The following is a 21,217-nucleotide window of genomic DNA, read 5'->3' on the forward strand; positions in this document are numbered from 1 at the left end:
TTAATGTTGATTTTTAAGTTATAAAGAGAAGAAAGGTTAAATAAATATCATAACTAAAAAGTTTTTTCGAAAATTTTTTTCTATAAAAGTTTTATAAATAAATGTAAAACAGATACCGTTGCAGACAGTGTTTTTACTGAGTGAGCTCATTTGTGTATAACCGGGCAGACAACTGCACACAAAACTGCCAACAGTATTAGTGCAGACAGAAGCAGAAGAGCAATTTGTGCCATCACTTTTATTCTCACATTCATCAAAGTCTGATCAAAGATGATATAACCAATAATTAAAAAACCAATAAAATAAACAAATTCACACTTATAATTTGGCTTTTATCAATTTCAAACCAAACAATCAATTGCTATATCCAATTAAATATCATATCAATGCTTAAGTGATTGTTTTTATTTTTTGAAACCAAAGTAACAAAGTAAAATTTAAAATTAACGTTTTTTGAAAGTGAAACTGTAAAATAAAAAAACTCTAAAAAAACATTTAGCTGTGTGTAAAAACCTGTTTAATGGATTTGTTTATAATAAACTAAAAATTAGCATGTAAAATTAAAAATCTTTTCAAACATCTAGCTGTACATAACTACATTATTAAATGCACATTCATGCATTAAAAAAACAACTGAAGTAAAGATACCAATGCATCCTGTTTTTGTATCATCTAGTTTAAAACCATCTTGACATGAGCAAGCATAGCTTCCAACAAGATTTGTACACTTGCTGTTAGGCCAGTTGCATGTGTACCTACATTCATTAATATCTAGAAAAAAAACACCATGTGATAGAACATCAAAGTAAGAAGTAATAAAAAAAATTACATGCCAAAACTTTTAGTGAAATCATCAAATTACCTTTCTAATAGTTTTTATAAAAAACTAAACACATACCGTTGCATGTAGTACTTGTGCTGAGTGAGCCCTTCGGAGTATAACCAGGCAAACAACTGCATACAAAACTGCCAACAGTATTATTACAGACAGAAGCAGAAGAGCAATTTGTGCCGGTACTTTTAATCTTACATTCATCAACATCTGTATATAAAAAAGAAATTATTTTATGAACCAACAATAAATAAATGGATAGTAAAAAGAAAATAAAACTTATTCACAACCAAACATATAAACACAAAGTAGTTTAAAGTAAAAGCAAGTGCAGTACAACATAATTTCAAAGGAATAATAAGGCAATTAATACACATATTCACATTCATCTACAACATAGTTTATAGACTTAACTGGTTTGGAAACTCGGTGTTTTGCGTAAAAAAAAACTCATTAAGGTGAACGCTGTGATCATGTGACATTGACGGTGCACAGCACAAAAATTTACTATGGCTGCAGAGAAAGAAGACGATGACTATTTTTGTAATAGTGACCTTACAATGCTATTGGAAAGTTTTGAAAAAGATACTGAGCTTCAAAATTATACTGAAGCTATTGTCAAAGATGTTAGTACTTTTTCCTAGTTAGATAAAGTGAAAAATGTTTATGTAAATCATTTACGTAGCATAAACAAACATTTGTTTTTAGGTTTTTTTTATTAGTGATCAAGTTAAGCGAAAGATAAGGAATTGAGTGATTGATTATATTTTGCTTTTTAAACATATATCTTACTAAAAACTGTTTTAAGCTTAGCCCTGGATCCTTCACATATAATGTATGTGTTAAAGTTTTTAGAAGTAAAGGAGGGCTGAAATTGCATATCTCTAAAAAGCACCCCAACAATATTATTGATGAATCTGCTAATAATCCAGATTTTAACACCGAGATTTTGTTCTCACTACTAAAAAAAGTGTCTTGCAAGATTATAGAAAGCTCAATTTATGGTGATAAAATAATTGAAGTTGTTAAAAAACTTCAGATTGACCAGATAAAAGATGAGATTCAGTTTGATAGAATAATTGAAACTTGTAGAAAAATTTCTCTAAAAAGTTTGAATGAGTTTTATGCTGATTATTTTGGCAGAATAGTAATTAACAGTAGGCAAATTTTTAATTGTGATGCTTAATATGAAGATACATTATTATTAAGCAAACTTGCTGACAGCATAGCATCTTATTATAGGGCTAATATATCTAGTGTCAGTGATAAAAAAACAGTAGACAAACAATATGTGAAAGGGAAAAGTATGGCTTGCAATATCTAGGAGGTTACTGTATCCACAAATTAAAAAAAAAACTCCAAAGTTTTCGAACAAATAATGACACTGCTATACAACAAGCAATATCAATATTAAAAAGCTGCCAATCTGAAACAAAAAGTATTCCAGACCAAAAACTTATCAATGCTCTCAGCCGTGGAGGACTCACTGGTATAACAATTGAGTTTGAGCAAATATTAGTTATAGCAGAAAAAGCATTTTGTTTATATACAGAACAGTCAAAATTAACTAAAAGCATAGACATAGATTTCTTGACAGAAAAAACATTATATGATCAAGATATAGATGAATATTACAGGGTTATTCTTGAAAGCTGTGATTTAAAGATTGAAAAAGATATACAAAAGTCTACTTTGTGTTCAATACTGAGATTATATTTTAGAGTTCGAAGTTATTCATTTGTCAAAGACATTGTTAATAAACACAAAGCAATAAAAAAAAACAGGAGAACTATCTAAAAAAGGATTACGTGCTAATATGAAACAATCATATAAACTTAAAGACAAATATATATATAGTTTTATAAAAGTTTTGAATACAAATAGTTGTTATAATATAAGTATTTAGTAAATCATGTTTTTTTTCTCTTTCTTTTTGGCATAAGATCTTCAGACACATTTATCCAAGACTATTTTTTAATATAAGAGCCTCTTGTATTTCCAGTGTTAAGCGAAACACTTCTTTTGATGCGTATTGCATTAGAATTGTATCCAAACTGTTTAGCATCAGGGTTATCTGAATGTTGCCCTATTTGTCTTTGAGCACTGAAATATTTCTATAATGAATCTTGACAAAATCTATTAGTAAGTACATACCCTCTGCTAACAGAAACCTTGTAACTTCCACAATTGAGTTACATGTCATTATTAAGCCTTCATGAGTCTGATGTGAAATAAACATTTTGGCTTTAGCCTCATAAGAGTATTGACAACTAGAAGTATTGTCTACTCTTTCAACTATAGATCTTTAAAATAATCCAAAAAATCATTTAAAAGGAAATTAAATGATAAATCATTTTGGTCTGTGTATTTTTGAAGGAAAGGTTTTATATCAATTTTATGTTCTTCAAGAGATCTACTGTTAACATAATCAAAAAATATGTCCATTTTTTCACAAAAACTAGTTGTCTTTTTATGTTCCTCAGTTCCAAAGGTTTTCAAAACAGATGCTAAGGTTTGACTTAAAATTTGAGTAGCCAGTTTTACAGTCATAGCAGAGTAAGAGTTTATGTGTATGTGCTCATTAGTTAACTTAGGCAAAAGTTTTAAACCATTGTCTAAATCTTCATAATACAATTAAGTAATGTACAGATTGCCAATTTTGATGAGCAGGATCTGCAGGATTTGAATGAGGAAGCTTGAAAATTTCTACCCCCTTTGTTCTTCTTGATGTTCCACAGCTCGTTATACTACAATTAGCACATGGCATATTATCTTCATAAACACTGATCAATCATATATTGATCAACACTGATCAATGATATACAAAAAAAAATCACTTATGAATAATAACTACAGATAATCTGTGAAATAAAGGAATAATCTGTTTGCAATATTACTTAGCAATAACCGCCGTTAAAAAGTTTGTGTGCACTGTCACACTTCATTTATGCTCTATTTTTGTGTCAAAAGGTTAAGCAATAGATTTTATGGAGTTTCCAAACCAGTTAAGTCTATTAACTATGTCTACAACAAGATTCATAAATATTTTAAATTAAAACCAAATTAAGTCCACTCTTAAATATCTAAAATCTAATCTAATATTTTCATTGATATCAAAATATAAAAAAATAACAGAGTTCATCTAGCTTGTGAAGCTTAAACTTTCTGCAGTACAGTACAACATAAATTTACAGGAGAAAAAAAGAAGCACATAATGCACCTTCTCACACATATCTATATCTAGACTTGTATCTTATACATTAAAACCAAGACTTCGCACATATATGCATCAATGTCTTAAAGGAATCTTTTTCATTGATATCAGACTAAAAATAAACTTAAATAGCTAATCTTGCAAATGAAACTTTCTGCCAGCATCCATATCTATCATGTGTCTAAAATATTATGGATTATATGAAATAATGAATATTATTAAAATATTATGGATTATATGAAATGGCCCTATATATCTATTATGATGTGTCTAAAATATGCCCTAAAACATATATAACAAAACAACTTAAAGTAAGTTACCAATACATCCTGTTTTGGAAGCATTTAGTTCAAAACCATTTGTGCATGAACAAATGTAGCTTCCATTCAGATTTCTACAGTTATTATTCGGCCAATTGCATGTGTAACTACATTCATCCACATCTAAAGTAGAAACACATCACATGAAAAATAGAACTTAAACATTAAAATTCAAAAAAATATAAATATATTAAACAACTACTTACCAACACATTTGGTAGAACCAGATCCAGCAAGTTGAAAACCATTTGGACATGCACATGAGTAGCTGCCAACTGTGTTTATGCATTGATTGTTTCCATAATTACATTCAGTTTTACACTCGTCAACATCTAATAAGTGTTCAAATATAGAGCATAAAAAGAATGTGGTAAACAAAGTCATATTGTCATTTTAAACATTCTAAATACAAAACAATATAATGGTCTATCAAGAAAATATCACATACCCACACAGCTGGTCTTATTTTCATTTAACTGATAACCAGTCTCACAAGAACACATGTAACTACCATTAGTGTTGAAACATTTGCTAAGACTCCAATTACATGTTGATAGACATTCATTTATATCTGAAAAGTGAAAAAATTTAATGCAACATCATAATGCATTCATACAAACTTGAGTGCAGAAAAACCAAGATTAAGTGCAGAAGATAAAATAGAAGATAAAAGATTAAATTGCCATTAATATAAAAGTAGAAACATACTAACATACCAACGCAAACTGTTTCAGTGCTTAGTAAGCCAGACTGAGAGTAACCAGGCAAGCATTCACAAACAAAACTTCCATTTGTATTTTTACAAGTAGAGGAACTTGTGCAGTTTGTACCTTGACTTTTCAGTTGACATTCATCAATATCTAAACAAAATTCTATAACATTGAAGAAAATGATTAAATTCTTGTTAACAACAGAAAAAATGCAAAATATAACTTCAAGAAAAACATTTTAATGGAAAAAGACGTGAAGAAAGAAGTGAAAAATTGCTATAAGTAAAAATAAATAACAATTCCCTAGGACATTTAATGTTTTAGCATAATTTTCAAAGGATACTGATTATATTTAAAAAAAAAAAAACCTTCTATTTAGCCCCTTACTTTCAAAAACATTTTATTCATGCCTTACTTTTTATAAATGAAGCCAAAGTGTTTGGATATAAATTGAGTTCTCACTGACTTTTTTGAATCGAAACAAAACTCACAAACACAAAACACAACTGTAATTAAAACATGTAAAAACAAAGATACAAAGTATTTACCAACGCAGACAGTTCTGTTGCTCAAATCGCCAACTTGAGAATAACCGGGTAAGCATTGGCAAACAAAACTTCCATTAATGTTTTTACAAGAAGAGGAACTTGTGCAGTTTGTACCCTCACTTTTCAATTGGCATTCATCAATATCTAAACACAACTCTGGAATATTGAAAAAAACAAAGCATTGAATTATCATCAATACTTATCATAATGTTCAATATCTGCAACTTTTTAAAAAACAAAAAAATCTGGTGTTAAAAGCAAATAAAAGTTAAGCAGTAACATGCAACAAAAGTATTAACTTAAGTTTAATAATTTAAAAGGTTGTCCGATTTTTAAAACTATACAATAAACTTTCTAAAAGTTAGAACATTAATTACCAAATGAAAGTTTACAAAATTAGAAAACAATGTAAACGTTAAAGATACAAATATTAGGTGCAACCAAATATTGTCTTTATCAAAAGACAAGAAAAAGTTTTAGATAAGAAATAAAAAGTAGAAGAAAAAAATATTACCAACGCAGACAGTTCTGTTGCTCAAATTGCCAACTTGAGAATACCCTGGTAAGCATTGACAAACAAAACTTCCAATAGTGTTTTTACAAGAAGAGGAGCTTGTGCAGTTTGTACCCTCACTTTTCAATTGGCATTCATCAGTATCTAAACACAACTCTGGAATATTGAAAAAAACAAAGCATTGAATTATCATTGATACAGTGTCTTAATGTTAAATATTTGCAACTTTTTAAAAAACAAAAAAATCTGGCATTAAAGGCAATTAAACATTAAGCTGTAACATGCAAAGAAAACATTAGCTTAAATTTTATCATTTAAAAGATTGTCCAATTTTTTAAAACTATGCACTAAACTTTCTAAAATCTAGAACATTAATTACCAAATGAAAGTTTACACAATTAGAAAACAATGTAAACGTTAAAGATACAAATATTAGGTGCAACTTATTACTATCTTTATCAAAAGACAAGAAAATGTTTCAGATAAGAAATAAAAAGTAGTAGAAAAAAATATTACCAATGCAGACAGTTCTGTTGCTTAAATCACCAACTTGAGAATACCCAGGTAAGCATTGACAAACAAAACTTCCAATAATGTTTTTACAAGAAGAAGAGCTTGTGCAATTTGTACCTTCACTTCTGATAAGACATTCATCAATATCTAAAAACAGCTCTGCAATATTGGAAAGAATGAAGCATTGAATTATCATTGATACAGTATTATCTCATATATCTTTTTAAACAACAAATGATTAACCATTAGAATCAATTAAAAGTTAAGCACTTAGAGGCAACAAAACCATTAACATAAATTTCAGATTTTTAAAGCTTGAACATTTATTAAAAAGATGTACAACGTACTAAACTTTCTAAAAGGTAGACCATTAATAATCAAACATATGAAAGATTAAATAATAAAAAAACATGTAAACATTAAAGATACAAATACAAAGCCAAACAAAAAATGTCTGAAATTGTAAAATTGTGTAAAAATTAATTGAAAGACAAGAAAAAGTTTCAAATTGTCAACAATGTGTCAACCTGTCAACAAAAAAAACTTTCAAAAGAATCATAGCATTTTCAGCTCATATATCTTCTGGTGATCATTTGATTACACTACTGAAAGTCTGCTAATAAGGTGGATAATGTAAAAAAGTAACAGTTGTTCAAAACAGTAGCACACCCACTTCTCTTTCCACTTATGACAATTTGCTTAACCCATCACTTTATCAATGTCAATGTTTGTCAAACTGCTCATTATTTTATTATAGGTCTTCAAACAAAAACTAACTTTTTACTGCAAGATAGAATAGGCAAATTCTGATACTCCACAATAAACCACTTTTATCAACAAAAACACCTTACCAGCCTACATAAAATCATCAGCAATAAAGAAACTTCTATATCCAATTTCTCCAGTTTTAGTTTGGGCAGCCACAAACGTGCCTCGTTAAAACCACCCCATTTAAATATTGTTTGTTTTTATGGGACAGCTACATTTAGGTGACTTTGCAGTTAAAACAAAGACAAGTTAGTGTTTGGTTTTAACCTTTGACTATTTGAAACAAGTGCACTTTTCTTTGTTGTCTACTGATTGTCACCTAAAGCTTTTAGGAGCAATGGAAAAGTATTCCTGACCCCTGCTCCATGTAAAACTAGTAAAAACATAAAAAATCCATTAAACAAAAGCATTTGGTTTTTAGAATACATGTTTAAATGCAATACTAAATAATATTTACTACATTTAAAAAGAAAAAAAAAAAAAATCAAAGAGAAAAAACAAAGGAAAACTAAAAAAAATCAGAATTAATAATTTAATGATCATTAAATGGCTTTGACTTTTATTTATCTTATTATACTTTTTATTTACTTCTTATTCATTAATCATTAAATTGGCAGATCAAAATTTAACCCAAAAATATAATTGCCACCAAATTGCAAATCTTCTATGGTTTTTGTAAAACTTTTAAAGCAATAATTGATGAACAAAAAAATGAGTAACCATTTTGGTAAAGTTGCTGAAGGAATACTTATGGGCAAATATACAGTGGGGTGAACATTATGGGAAAAACATTTTTCTTTCTCTGAAATTTCCAATTAATTCTTTAGTAACACAAAGTTTTTACATAAAGAAATGCAGTCAATATCAACCAATGTGTATAAATCAGATACATAAAAACAACATTTTTTATAAATCTTTTTTTATAACTGAACAAGAAGAGACTTAAAAATATGAAAAAAAGGTTAATTTAAAAAAAGGGCATACCATTGCAAACTGTTTTATTGCTTAGTAAACCAGCCTGAGAGTAACCAGGTAAGCATTCACAAAGAAAACTTCCATTTGTGTTTTTACAAGCCGATGAACTTGTGCAGTTTGTACCATCACTTTTCATTAGGCATTCATTAATATCTAAACACAATTCACAGATTGTTAAAATTGAATCATAGAATTGTAATTGGTTTGTTAACAATACAAAAATTCCAAAAAATCCACAGAAAGCTGAGGAGGGTAGAAGTAGTGGGGGGGGGGGGGGATTATTTCTTAACTTTTCTTCAATTGAAACTTAACTCTCAAAAGAAAAAACCATTTGCAATTAAAACAATTTAAAATAAAGATAAATATTTACCAATACAGACAGTTCTGTTGCTTAATATGCCAACTTGAGAGTATCCAGGTAAGCATTCACAAACAAAACCTCCATTAGTGTTTTTACAAGCAGATGAACTTGTGCAGTTTGTACCCTCACTTTTAACTTGACATTCATCAATATCTATATTTAATTTATTTACATATATATCTATATTCAATTTATAACATAAAATATTTCATATATTTAATTTTATGATTTTGAAAAAAATGAATCATACTTTCATTATTGACTAAAAATTTAATGTATGTAAAAAAAAATAACACAAAAAAATTAAATTTAAAAAACTATGTAATTCAAAATTCAAACCCCAAAACTCATTAATGTTTCTGAAACTAATATTTTATAAATTTGTTTTTCATAACCTTAAGTGAAAATTTTAAAAATGTTTTAGAAATTTCAACAAAATTTGAGTCATTTAAATTGCAAGTGTAAGATATAAATGCTGAACAGAAAAATACTAAATAAATAAAACTACTGCACAAAACACTCACCAAAAATAAATTAAACAGTAACAAAAAAAAAGAAAAAAAAAAAGATCATTCAACCAAAAACAGAGACACTAATTAATAGCATATTTAATATTTGATCTAAAAAGGTTTAAAGAAATTAAAGTTTTCACATTTTTAAAAACAAAAAAAAAACACTGAACTGACCAGTGCAGATTGTGTTCTTACTAAGATTACCATTAGGAGAAAACCCAGATAAACATTCACAGACAAATGAATCAAATGTATTCAGACAAGTTGAGGTATTGGAGCATTCAGTGCCAGAAATGTTTAAAGAGCACTCATCAACATCTACTAAAGCTGTAAAAAATAATAATGATAATCAGTACAAAAAATATGTAAAAAAAAACAAAACAAAACATGAAAAAAAAAAAAAAAAAAAAGAATCCAACAAAATTAGAAACAAATACTAATAAAAAGAAGAAAAAGAAGAGAAGATAAAAGAATTATAGAAAAAAGTTAAGCAACTGTAAACAATTCAAAAGGAAGATGTTTAGGACTCACTTGTGGTAGCTGAAGCTTGAGTTGTAATAGTAGCTGATGCAGTTGTAGTAACTTGATTTGTAGTAGTTGCAGCTTGAATTGTGGTAGTTGTAGCTTGAGTTGTGGTAGTTGGAGCTACAGTGGTGGTGGTTGGTGATTCAGTTGTTTTAGTTGCAGCTTGAGTTGTATTAGTTGCAGCTACAGTGGTAGTGGTTGGTGATTCAGTTGTAGTAGTTGCAGCTTGAGTTGTGGTAGTTGTATCTACAGTTGTGGTAGTTGGAGCTACAGTTGTAGTGGTTGGTGATTCAGTTGTAGTAGTTGCAGCTTGAGTTGTGGTAGTTGTATCTACAGTTGTGGTAGTTGGAGCTACAGTTGTAGTGGTTGGTGATTCAGTTGTAGTAGTTGCAGCTTGAGTTGTGGTAGTTGTATCTACAGTTGTGGTAGTTGGAGCTACAGTTGTATAGGTTAGTGATTCAGTTGTAGTAGTTGCAGCTTCAGTTGTAGTAGTTGGAGCTACAGTTGTAGTAGTTGGAGCTAAGGTTGTGGTAGTTGCAGCTTGAGTTGTAGTAGTTGGAGCTACAGTTGTAGTAGTTGGTGATTCAGTTGTAGTAGTTGCAGCTTGAGTTGTGGTAGTTGTATCTACAGTTGTGGTAGTTGGAGCTACAGTTGTAGTGGTTGGTGATTCAGTTGTAGTAGTTGCAGCTTGAGTTGTGGTAGTTGTATCTACAGTTGTGGTAGTTGGAGCTACAGTTGTAGTGGTTGGTGATTCAGTTGTAGTAGTTGCAGCTTGAGTTGTGGTAGTTGTATCTACAGTTGTCGTAGTTGGAGCTACAGTTGTAGTGGTTGGTGATTCAGTTGTAGTAGTTGCAGCTTGAGTTGTGGTAGTTGTATCTACAGTTGTCGTAGTTGGAGCTACAGTTGTAGTGGTTAGTGATTCAGTTGTAGTAGTTGCAGCTTCAGTTGTAGTAGTTGGAGCTACAGTTGTAGTAGTTGGAGCTAAGGTTGTGGTAGTTGCAGCTTGAGTTGTAGTAGTTGGAGCTACAGTTGTAGTAGTTGGTGATTCAGTTGTAGTAGTTGCAGCTTGAGTTGTGGTAGTTGAAGCTACAGTTGTAGTGGTTGATTCAGTTGTAGTAGTTGCAGCTTGAGTTGTGGTAGTTGTATCTACAGTTGTGGTAGTTGAAGCTACAGTTGTAGTGGTTGGTGATTCAGTTGTAGTAGTTGCAGCTTGAGTTGTGGTAGTTGTATCTACAGTTGTGGTAGTTGGAGCTACAGTTGTAGTGGTTGGTGATTCAGTTGTAGTAGTTGCAGCTTGAGTTGTGGTAGTTGTATCTACAGTTGTGGTAGTTGAAGCTACAGTTGTAGTGGTTGGTGATTCAGTTGTAGTAGTTGCAGCTTGAGTTGTGGTAGTTGTATCTACAGTTGTGGTAGTTGGAGCTACAGTTGTAGTGGTTGGTGATTCAGTTGTAGTAGTTGCAGCTTGAGTTGTGGTAGTTGTATCTACAGTTGTGGTAGTTGGAGCTACAGTTGTAGTGGTTGGTGATTCAGTTGTAGTAGTTGCAGCTTGAGTTGTAGTAGTTGGAGCTACAGTTGTAGTGGTTGATTCAGTTGTAGTAGTTGCAGCTTGAGTTGTGGTAGTTGTATCTACAGTTGTGGTAGTTGGAGCTACAGTTGTAGTGGTTGGTGATTCAGTTGTAGAAGTTGCAGCTTGAGTTGTGGTAGTTGTATCTACAGATGTGGTAGTTGGAGCTACAGTTGTAGTGGTTGGTGATTCAGTTGTAGTAGTTGCAGCTTGAGTTGTAGTAGTTGGAGCTACAGTTGTAGTGGTTGGTGATTCAGTTGTAGTAGTTGCAGCTTGAGTTGTAGTAGTTGGAGCTACAGTTGTAGTGGTTGGTGATTCAGTTGTAGTAGTTGCAGCTTGAGTTGTGGTAGTTGTATCTACAGTTGTGGTAGTTGGAGCTACAGTTGTAGTGGTTGGTGATTCAGTTGTAGTAGTTTCAGCTTGAGTTATAGTAGTTGGAGCTACAGTTGTAGTGGTTGATTCAGTTGTAGTAGTTGCAGCTTGAGTTGTGGTAGTTGTATCTACAGTTGTGGTAGTTGGAGCTACAGTTGTAGTGGTTGGTGATTCAGTTGTAGTAGTTGCAGCTTGAGTTGTGGTAGTTGTATCTACAGTTGTGGTAGTTGGAGCTACAGTTGTAGTGGTTGGTGATTCAGTTGTAGTAGTTGCAGCTTGAGTTGTAGTAGTTGGAGCTACAGTTGTAGTGGTTGGTGATTCAGTTGTAGTAGTTGCAGCTTGAGTTGTAGTAGTTGGAGCTACAGTTGTAGTGGTTGATTCAGTTGTAGTAGTTGCAGCTTGAGTTGTGGTAGTTGTATCTACAGTTGTCGTAGTTGGAGCTACAGTTGTAGTGGTTGGTGATTCAGTTGTAGTAGTTGCAGCTTGAGTTGTGGTAGTTGTATCTACAGTTGTGGTAGTTGGAGCTACAGTTGTAGTGGTTGGTGATTCAGTTGTAGTAGTTGCAGCTTGAGTTGTGGTAGTTGTATCTACAGTTGTGGTAGTTGGAGCTACAGTTGTAGTGGTTGGTGATTCAGTTGTAGTAGTTGCAGCTTGAGTTGTAGTAGTTGGAGCTACAGTTGTAGTGGTTGGTGATTCAGTTGTAGTAGTTGCAGCTTGAGTTGTAGTAGTTGGAGCTACAGTTGTAGTGGTTGATTCAGTTGTAGTAGTTGCAGCTTGAGTTGTGGTAGTTGTATCTACAGTTGTGGTAGTTGGAGCTACAGTTGTAGTGGTTGGTGATTCAGTTGTAGAAGTTGCAGCTTGAGTTGTGGTAGTTGTATCTACAGATGTGGTAGTTGGAGCTACAGTTGTAGTGGTTGGTGATTCAGTTGTAGTAGTTGCAGCTTGAGTTGTGGTAGTTGTATCTACAGTTGTGGTAGTTGGAGCTACAGTTGTAGTGGTTGGTGATTCAGTTGTAGTAGTTGCAGCTTGAGTTGTAGTAGTTGGAGCTACAGTTGTAGTGGTTGGTGATTCAGTTGTAGTAGTTGCAGCTTGAGTTGTAGTAGTTGGAGCTACAGTTGTAGTGGTTGATTCAGTTGTAGTAGTTGCAGCTTGAGTTGTGGTAGTTGTATCTACAGTTGTGGTAGTTGGAGCTACAGTTGTAGTGGTTGGTGATTCAGTTGTAGTAGTTGCAGCTTGAGTTGTGGTAGTTGTATCTACAGTTGTGGTAGTTGGAGCTACAGTTGTAGTGGTTGGTGATTCAGTTGTAGTGGTTGGTGATTCAGTTGTAGTAGTTGCAGCTTGAGTTGTAGTAGTTGGAGCTACAGTTGTAGTGGTTGGTGATTCAGTTGTAGTAGTTGCAGCTTGAGTTGTAGTAGTTGGAGCTACAGTTGTAGTGGTTGATTCAGTTGTAGTAGTTGCAGCTTGAGTTGTGGTAGTTGTATCTACAGTTGTGGTAGTTGGAGCTACAGTTGTAGTGGTTGGTAATTCAGTTGTAGTAGTTGCAGCTTGAGTTGTGGTAGTTAGAGCTAGAGTTGTGGTGGTTGATAATTCAGTTGTGGTAGCTGGAGCTACAGTTGTGGTGGTTGGTGATTCAGTTGTAGTAGTTTCAGCTTGAGTTGTGGTAGTTGGAGCTGCAGTTATGGTAGTTGGTGATTCATCTGTAGTAGTGTCAGATTTGTTTATAGTGGTTGCTGCTGTTGTGGTTGTGGGATCTTCAGCAACAACTGGAGCACTATATGTGGATGTCACAGTGGTGTTATCTGCTGTTACTCCTTTGATAAATGTTGAATAAGAGACTCCTTTCTCAAGAGGAGAGTTGTCAGGTTGTGGCACTAAAAGAATTAAATCTTTTATATCACATTTTTAGACTTAAATGCTTGCAAGACCTAGATTATGTTTTGTAAATAATTGCCCAATTTTAGTTTCATTCTTTCATAGGTTTATGTTTGATAAATTAATTACTTGCTTGTTAATTTAAAAAACTCTTTTTGGGTTTTAATATCTTACAAAAGCCTAATTAGATTATTTTTACTTAAAAGGAACAAACTTATCAATGAAATACACTTACCACTTGCATCCCTTCTTTTTCGAGCTGAATCCCCACCCACTTTAAACTTCTTGCCTTTTTGAGATTTATCTAAAGTTCCAACTAGTTTCAAACCATCGGTGTGGTTTTTTATTTCCTCCCATGTGTATGAGCTTGGATCTCTCACAGGAAGATTGCCTGATGTAAGTTTGACCAAAATGATGTGAAACGTTCTAGAAAGTTTACAACATATACAAGTTCTAGAAAGTAACATATTTTGGCTTTTTGATTTCTTATTTCTGATGTTTCTCTCAATCACTTCAATGCTATTTATTCTTGCTTAAACTTTAAGAAAATAACTGACATACAATTCTTAAAATCATGTGCAAAACCAACTTACTCAATTGGGCTGCTTGTTACTGCAAACTCGTAGATGACTATTTCAAAAGATTCTGCAGTTACAGCGCCAGGAGATGGTGCTAACAATATAAAATTAAAACCACATCAAGAGACTGTCAGCAGATTTATAAGCATAAAACAGACATAACACAAAATAAAGATACTTCACAACAAACCCAACATGAGATGATGGCTTTAAAAATTTAGGATACAAAGTGGCTGTAAACTCTATTTACTAAGAGCATCATAAAAACTAAACTAAAAATTGATTCATTAATGTAAACAGAACATTTGCAAGTAAAACAGAGCACTAATTTTAACATTGGATGCTCAACAAAGAATAGAAAACTAATGAAAAACCAAAGTGATCTTTTTTTAGCTTTTTAATATAACAAATTAGAAAAGTTTACTTTTTTTAATATTGGCCATTAAAATATTTAGTTGCTGAAATATAGCCAAATTTTGCTATAAAGTTTAGTTAAACATGTGATAAAAAACATATGAGCAAAAAACTTTGAAAGGTTTTCTTTTTTCTATATTCATCAGCATTATTGTTATCACAAATATTTTGAAGTATATTAAAAATGTCAATATGGATTTTGTAAAATCATTTGGGAACTTTTGTAATACTATTGCGAATAGCTATGTGTATAAAGTAGCAAATGACCAATAATGTAACATTTCAATAAATATGTATATACTATCGGAACTAAATAAAATAAATTATATAGAACTTTTTTAAAATCAGATACAGTTTCAAACTGTGATGGAATTATCATCTGTTCTGAAAGTGACAAAAAAAAAAATCAAAAAAATTTATGTCTGTTTAAGAATCTGGGATCATATTATGTTGTGGAGAATTTAGCATGATGTGGAGAATTTAGCATGAAATTAGCATGATGACATTATAACAAAAAGAAATTGAATCTAAATATAAAATAGAGCAAGATAAATTTATTTGGAATGATGAAACTGTGACAAGACATGTAGTATTTATTCATGGCACTTCTAAATTTTTTCTTAGTATTTTTAAGGAAAGAGGATTGGATCCTTTCTCCATTATGATACGTGTATCAATTGACTGAGGTCAAATGATTCTTAAAATAATTGTAGATGTCTTCAATAAAACCAATACAAATGAAAATTATTTTGACAGTGGAGCTAAAAAGTGCTTTATTCTCAATATTTTTGAAGATGTTTGTAAAGACAATGGAAATTTCCAGTAAATCTTGAGAAGACTAAATCTGGACAATGTTACCTATCAACTTGCTTTTGACATAAAATATGCTAACAGCTTCTTTGGTTTGTCTTCTCATTCTTGTAAATATGCCTGCTTTTGGTGTGAAGGCCAATGTTCCCTAGAAAGTGGTACTCCAAGAACATTAGGTTTTTATGATCATAGGTACATTTGTTAAAAATGGGGCAAAGCAATTAGGGATGAAAGATTTTTAAAATGTCATTAGTTCTCGACTCGTTTACTTAGATAAAAATGCTGAAGATGAAAATAAACACTTAGTTCCACCACCAGAGTTAAATCTTCTTATAGGGATAGTGACACTGCTTGGTAGACTACTTTTAGATTATTGGCCTCTTTTTCCAAATTGGCTTAAAGAACATTACATCTTACTTCGAGGTTATCATGGAATAGACTTTGATGGGAACAATTCCACTAAACTTCTAGAAAATGTAGTTATTTTATAGAGAGATGAGTTAGCATCTCAAACTAATTTAATATCTATAGCACATTACCTCAGAATGTTTTCAAAGATTAAATTCGTGTTACAAAATTGATTTACCCACAAACTCTTAAAACACCAATATAATTAGGAAATCATCATCCCACAGTAAGATAAAAACAAGTTATCTAGACTAAAAAAAAATCTAAAAAAAAAGTTTGGGTTCATTATGGTAGTTTGTTTAAACCTTATTTTCAGCCAAAACCAAATAAATAAAAGGGTTTCAAAGCAGAAAATTTTGTTTTTGCAGAAACTGATACCAAAGCTGAAAGTCTCCATTCACTAGTGTAAAGTTATGAAAAATGTGCTGACTACATTGCAAATTAGAATGACAAAACTCATTCTGCATGGTTTCAGTGGTTTCTAATGTTTAGCAAACTGACATTTATGCTCCAGACACATTTCACAAATCAAATACCAAGGTTAAGCTTTATCAGTTTACAAGATTGCATTTTTATAGGATCTTACATTATGTAATTTTAAAATAAAAAACTTAGCAAAAGCACTTTCAAATAATTTAATGGCTTTAAAAAATCACCACAGAAGCAACTATGGTAGAGAAAATCTCTCATTTAAAAATTCTCTAGATTATTATTATCTTTTTTTTTCTTTATTATACCATATATAATCATAACTTATTGATACTAGTAACAGTTTTGTAAAATTATATGCAAAATATCTCAAAGCACCCAAGCGATGTCTTAATGCACCCAAGCCATTTGTTGGGAGTGCGAAATATTGTTTACCACAATCAAATATTCTTTATCATCATTGATATTTGATTTTTTACTGTATCAAACTTGTTTGTATACTTTTATGTTTTTATTAACTTGTGACCAGATTTAAATTACAATATTTATAAAAAACTTCTTTCACAATTTTACTTAACAGTTATTTATAAATGAGGTATGATTGTTTGGTACCGCACACATGTTTAGGAAGTAAGTCAGGACAACTTTTTGCAGTAATTGAAGTTCAGGCAATTTTTTTCTAAATGTATTTTGTCTTATGGCAATTAATCTTTAACTAATAACTCTGCTAGCAGTGTTATTAACTTAAGATTCATTGCCATAAAGAAAAATGAAAAAAAAAAAAAAAGAGAAAAACTGAATTTAAATATGAAGAAAAAAAAGCCTTTATTTTGCTTAAAGGTTGATCTTACCAGAACAATTGGTGTAGTTTGAATTAACTTCCCATCCTCCTGTACATGAACACTCAAAACTTCCAGGTTTATTGCTGCACAAACCACGATACCAATTGCAAGGATTATTAACAGCACATTCATCAATATCTTACAAAGAAGTAAAAAAAAATGAAATCAAAATAAAAAAAAACAAACTTTTCACTGTAGTGAAAACTGCTAGAAAATTGCTCATTGTAATTAATGAGAGATAAATGGGAGTTTATTTGATAAAACATGTAAAACTCAACTTAAATGTAATCAAACAATGCAATAGTAAAATAAAACAACCATTATAATTTGATTAAAAGATTTTTTTATCTTATTTTTTATTTTTGTATAACCAAATTATCAAAAAAAAAAAAAAAAAATATTTTCAATAAACAAACTGTAGAACTTTAACTTAAACAAATATTTTCAATCAAAAAACTGTAGAACTGTAAAAAATTTATAAAGTTTAGAGGAAAAACAAAAAAAAAAAAACAAATGGCACTGTGTTGATCAAAACATGATCCAAAACATCAACTGGTTTGGCATTGAAAATATTCCTTGACAGTGAACAACAAATTTTCAAAGTATTAAAACTATTTTAGATTCTTATACTTTATTGAATTCAGTTATACTCTTTAGATTAAAATCTTTTTTTAAAACTAATCTTAGAGAGACTAAAAAAGAAACAAATATCTTAGAGAGATTAAAGCATGTGTTTTATAAAAAGCTGCTGAGAAATTTACTGATTTTATTTTGTTTATTACTTTATTTTAAACCAACTTACTTCAAAAAGTTTAACAAAATTAGTTTAAATGACACACCCTAAACATTTGAAAGATTGTTTTAAATACAATAAAGTAATTAAGGCTAAAACGCAGTGAAAAAAAAAAAGCAAGACCCTTCTGTTTTTTTTTAAACTTAAGATCTAAATATAATATGAATGTAAAAATACTGATTGGATATATTGAAATAAAAAGTAGATTGTTGATTGCAAACAATCAAATGTAAAATAAAAACAAGTAAACACACAAAAATCAAAAAAACGAAAAAAAAACGTAAAAAAACGAAAAAAAAACGAAAAAGATAATTCAACAAAAACAGCACACTAGTTTTAAATAAAAAATTTATTCTTAAAGGGTTTAAAGAAATTAAAACTTTCACATTTTTAAAATCAATAAACACTGAACTCACCAGTGCAGATCGTGTTCTTACTAAGATTACCATTAGGAGAAAACCCAGATAAGCATTCACAGACAAATGAATCAAATGTATTCAGGCAAGTTGATGTATTGGAGCATTCAGTGCCAGAAATGTTTAAAGAGCACTCATCAACATCTACTAAAGCTGTAACTGATAATAATAATCAGTACAAAAAGATATGTAAAACAAAAAAAAAACATGAAAAAAAAAAGACCCAATAAAATCAGAAACAATTACTGTTACACAAAAGAAAAAGAACAAAAGATAAAAAAGCTATAGAAATATTTTAAACAACTGTAAAGAACTTAAAAGGAAAAAAGTTTGGGACTCACTTGTGGTAGATGAATGTTGAGTTACAGTAGATGCTAACGCAGCTGTTGTAACTTGATTTGTAGAGGTTGCAGCTTGAGTTGTGGTGGTTTCAGCTTGAGCTGTAGAAGTTGTAGCTTGAGTTGTGGTAGTTGGAGCTAGAGTTGTAATGGTTGGTGATTCAGTTGTAGTAGATGGAGCTACAGTTGTGGTAGTTGGGGCTACAGTTGTGGTAGTTGGAGCTACAGTTGTGGTAGTTGGGGCATCAGTTGTAGTAGTTGGAGCTACAGTTGTGGTAGTTGGGGCTACAGTTGTGGTAGTTGGAGCTACAGTTGTGGTAGTTGGTGCATCAGTTGTAGCAGTTGGAGCTACAGTTGTTGTAGTTGGGGCTAAAGTTATGGTAGTTGGAGCTACAGTTGTGGTGGTTAGTGATTCAGTTGTAGTAGTTGGAGCTACAGTTGTTGTAGTTGGGGCTACAGTTGTGGTAGTTGGAGCTACAGTTGTGGTGGTTGGTGATTCAGTTGTAGTAGTTGGAGATACAGTTGTGGTAGTTGGGGCTACAGTTGTGGTAGTTGGAGCTACAGTTGTGGTGGTTGGTGATTCAGTTGTAGTAGTTGGAGCTACAGTTGTGGTAGTTGGGCCTACAGTTGTGATAGTTTTTTACAAGTAAACATTTGTAAGTAAAACAGAGCACTAATTTTAATATTGGATGCTCAACAAAGAATAGAAAACTAATGAAAAACCAAAGTGATCTTTTTATAGCTTTTTAATATAACAAATTAGAGCACTTTACTTTTTTTAATATTGGCCATTAAAATATTGCTGAAATATAGCCAAATATTGCTACAAAGTTTAGTTAAACATGTGTTAAAAAACATATGAGCAAAAAACTTTAAAAGGTTCTCTTTTTTCTATATTCATCAGCATTATTGTTATCACAAATATTTTGAAGTATATTAAAAATGTCAATTTTCATTTTGTATTAATATTGAAAATAGCTATGTTTATAAAGTAGCAAATGACCAAAATCAACATTTTACGATCCCTGAATTATAGCAAAAAAAAAAAAAAAAAAAAAAGGCCAATTGTACATCTAAACAGCCACCAAGTAACATAATTGTATAAAAAGTAGAATATCCCATTTTTATATGGCATTTTAATATTTGAAGTTTATTATTGAATTATTTTCTCTGCAAAACAAAAGTCATTCTGGCAAAATTCTATTTCTTTCATTTAAAAGTCTCAAAACAACCTTTCAACTTCTACTACTACTACTACTACTACTACTACTACTACTACTACTACTACTACTACTACTACTACTACCACTACCACTACCACTACCACTACCACTACCACTACCACTACCACTACCACTACCACTACCACTATTCCAAAAAAACTTGTTTTTAGCAGCTTGAAAAGCTTCTTGGGATCTAATGAAGCGTTGTTTGAATCTGGGATCAAGAAGTCTTGCTATTGCAAAATGAGCTATAGTTTTCAAGTTAAAAAAACATGCCTCTTTTGCTTTCTTAAAAGTATTTTTCATGCACATCATTTCTTTGTCATCTGAGGGAAGGTCAAATGACTTCATGATAACTGTCACAATAGGAATACAAGCACTGATGCAAGCACCCTTTCCAGAGAGTTTAGTATCTCCTTTTAAAATCGCTAAGATGTTTACCAGCTTTTCACACAGGTTCCAATCCTGTACAGTGAACCTAATGCTGGTGGAAGGGCGGTTGAGCAATGTAGAAGCTAATACAAATTTTAGGTACAAAATTCTTTCAAACATATAATAAATTAAATTCCAGCATGTTGGGACATCATTTTTGAGCCCGAGCCTATCAGAATTGTTCCTTTGAATCTCTTTTTGGTTGAAGACCTCGGAAAAGAAGCAGCTTGAATAAGAAGCATGAGTGCAATGTTTTTGATATTTTTCTGTTAACCTTAAAACACTCTGGAGTGAAAAAGGTTCATTGATCACTAATTAAAGTGAATGGTTCAGACATCTAGCAGACTTGTAAACAGACTGTGGTTTTCTGAATGATGCTTTTATACTTGCACAAGTACCCATGATGAAAACTGTTTCAGCATTATCTTTTTTGAGCTAATTTTTTGTTAGAAGTTTAATCTTTTAATAGGCTGGATTGAGCATGCCATGGTAGTATTTCTCACTTCCAATGTCAAAGTGTAATGTAGTAACTGCATGATGGCGTACAAATCCTAGATCATTGTCAACCCAGCCAAGCATTGTAAATAGTGGCATTTCTGTCCTCTTCAACTTTGATCTGATGCCAAATAAAGGTATTGTTTTATTTTTAATTGCAATAGGTTCAAGCTGATCTGAAGTTGGCATATTTTTTTAGGACTGCAAATAGTAGTGAATAAAGCTTTTCAGTCAGGAGAATTTTTAGAGAAAGCTGTAAGTGCCAAGTTATTAAATGAGATGAAAGTCTGCTAAATGATTGAAGAGTTGAATTGTGTAAGCCACCACTATGAGCTATAAATACTGCCAGGTTAGACTTCTCCCCCATCTTGGATTTTTTTTTTTTAATTAAATGCAGTTTGTATAAGTGTTTATCAAAAACAAATCTAAAGTCATTCAG

The 21,217-nt window shown here is 31.3% G+C and overlaps 1 protein-coding gene and 2 pseudogenes across 1 annotated transcript in view; 2 read left to right on the forward strand and 1 right to left on the reverse strand.

Annotated features, from left to right (window-relative positions):
- The window catches only part of LOC149885217 (uncharacterized), a 72,811-nt gene that overhangs the window by 9,736 nt on the left and 41,858 nt on the right, over positions 1-21,217 (reverse strand). Inside the window, exons 72-90 of the mRNA XM_090094653.1 lie at positions 18,632-19,249; positions 18,291-18,449; positions 17,091-17,219; positions 14,194-14,272; positions 13,836-14,026; positions 9,799-13,599; positions 9,442-9,594; positions 8,765-8,908; positions 8,404-8,547; positions 6,655-6,798; positions 6,139-6,282; positions 5,625-5,768; positions 5,083-5,226; positions 4,815-4,937; positions 4,573-4,698; positions 4,367-4,489; positions 899-1,042; positions 649-771; positions 117-260 (exon numbers count right to left, since the gene is read on the reverse strand). Of these exons, the coding sequence (XP_089950779.1) occupies positions 117-260; positions 649-771; positions 899-1,042; positions 4,367-4,489; positions 4,573-4,698; positions 4,815-4,937; positions 5,083-5,226; positions 5,625-5,768; positions 6,139-6,282; positions 6,655-6,798; positions 8,404-8,547; positions 8,765-8,908; positions 9,442-9,594; positions 9,799-13,599; positions 13,836-14,026; positions 14,194-14,272; positions 17,091-17,219; positions 18,291-18,449; positions 18,632-19,249 (6,777 nt within the window). The remainder of the gene's footprint in view (positions 1-116; positions 261-648; positions 772-898; positions 1,043-4,366; positions 4,490-4,572; positions 4,699-4,814; positions 4,938-5,082; positions 5,227-5,624; positions 5,769-6,138; positions 6,283-6,654; positions 6,799-8,403; positions 8,548-8,764; positions 8,909-9,441; positions 9,595-9,798; positions 13,600-13,835; positions 14,027-14,193; positions 14,273-17,090; positions 17,220-18,290; positions 18,450-18,631; positions 19,250-21,217) is intronic.
- Positions 1,342-2,738, forward strand: LOC149885218 (uncharacterized; annotated as a pseudogene).
- LOC149885219 (uncharacterized) lies at positions 14,959-15,644 on the forward strand (annotated as a pseudogene).

This window comes from Hydra viridissima, unplaced genomic scaffold, assembly GCF_058129835.1.
Source record: "Hydra viridissima isolate aposymbiotic clone 2 unplaced genomic scaffold, HvirCarnegie_v1 scaffold_8, whole genome shotgun sequence".
In the NCBI taxonomy this organism is placed as follows: Eukaryota; Metazoa; Cnidaria; class Hydrozoa; order Anthoathecata; family Hydridae; genus Hydra; species Hydra viridissima.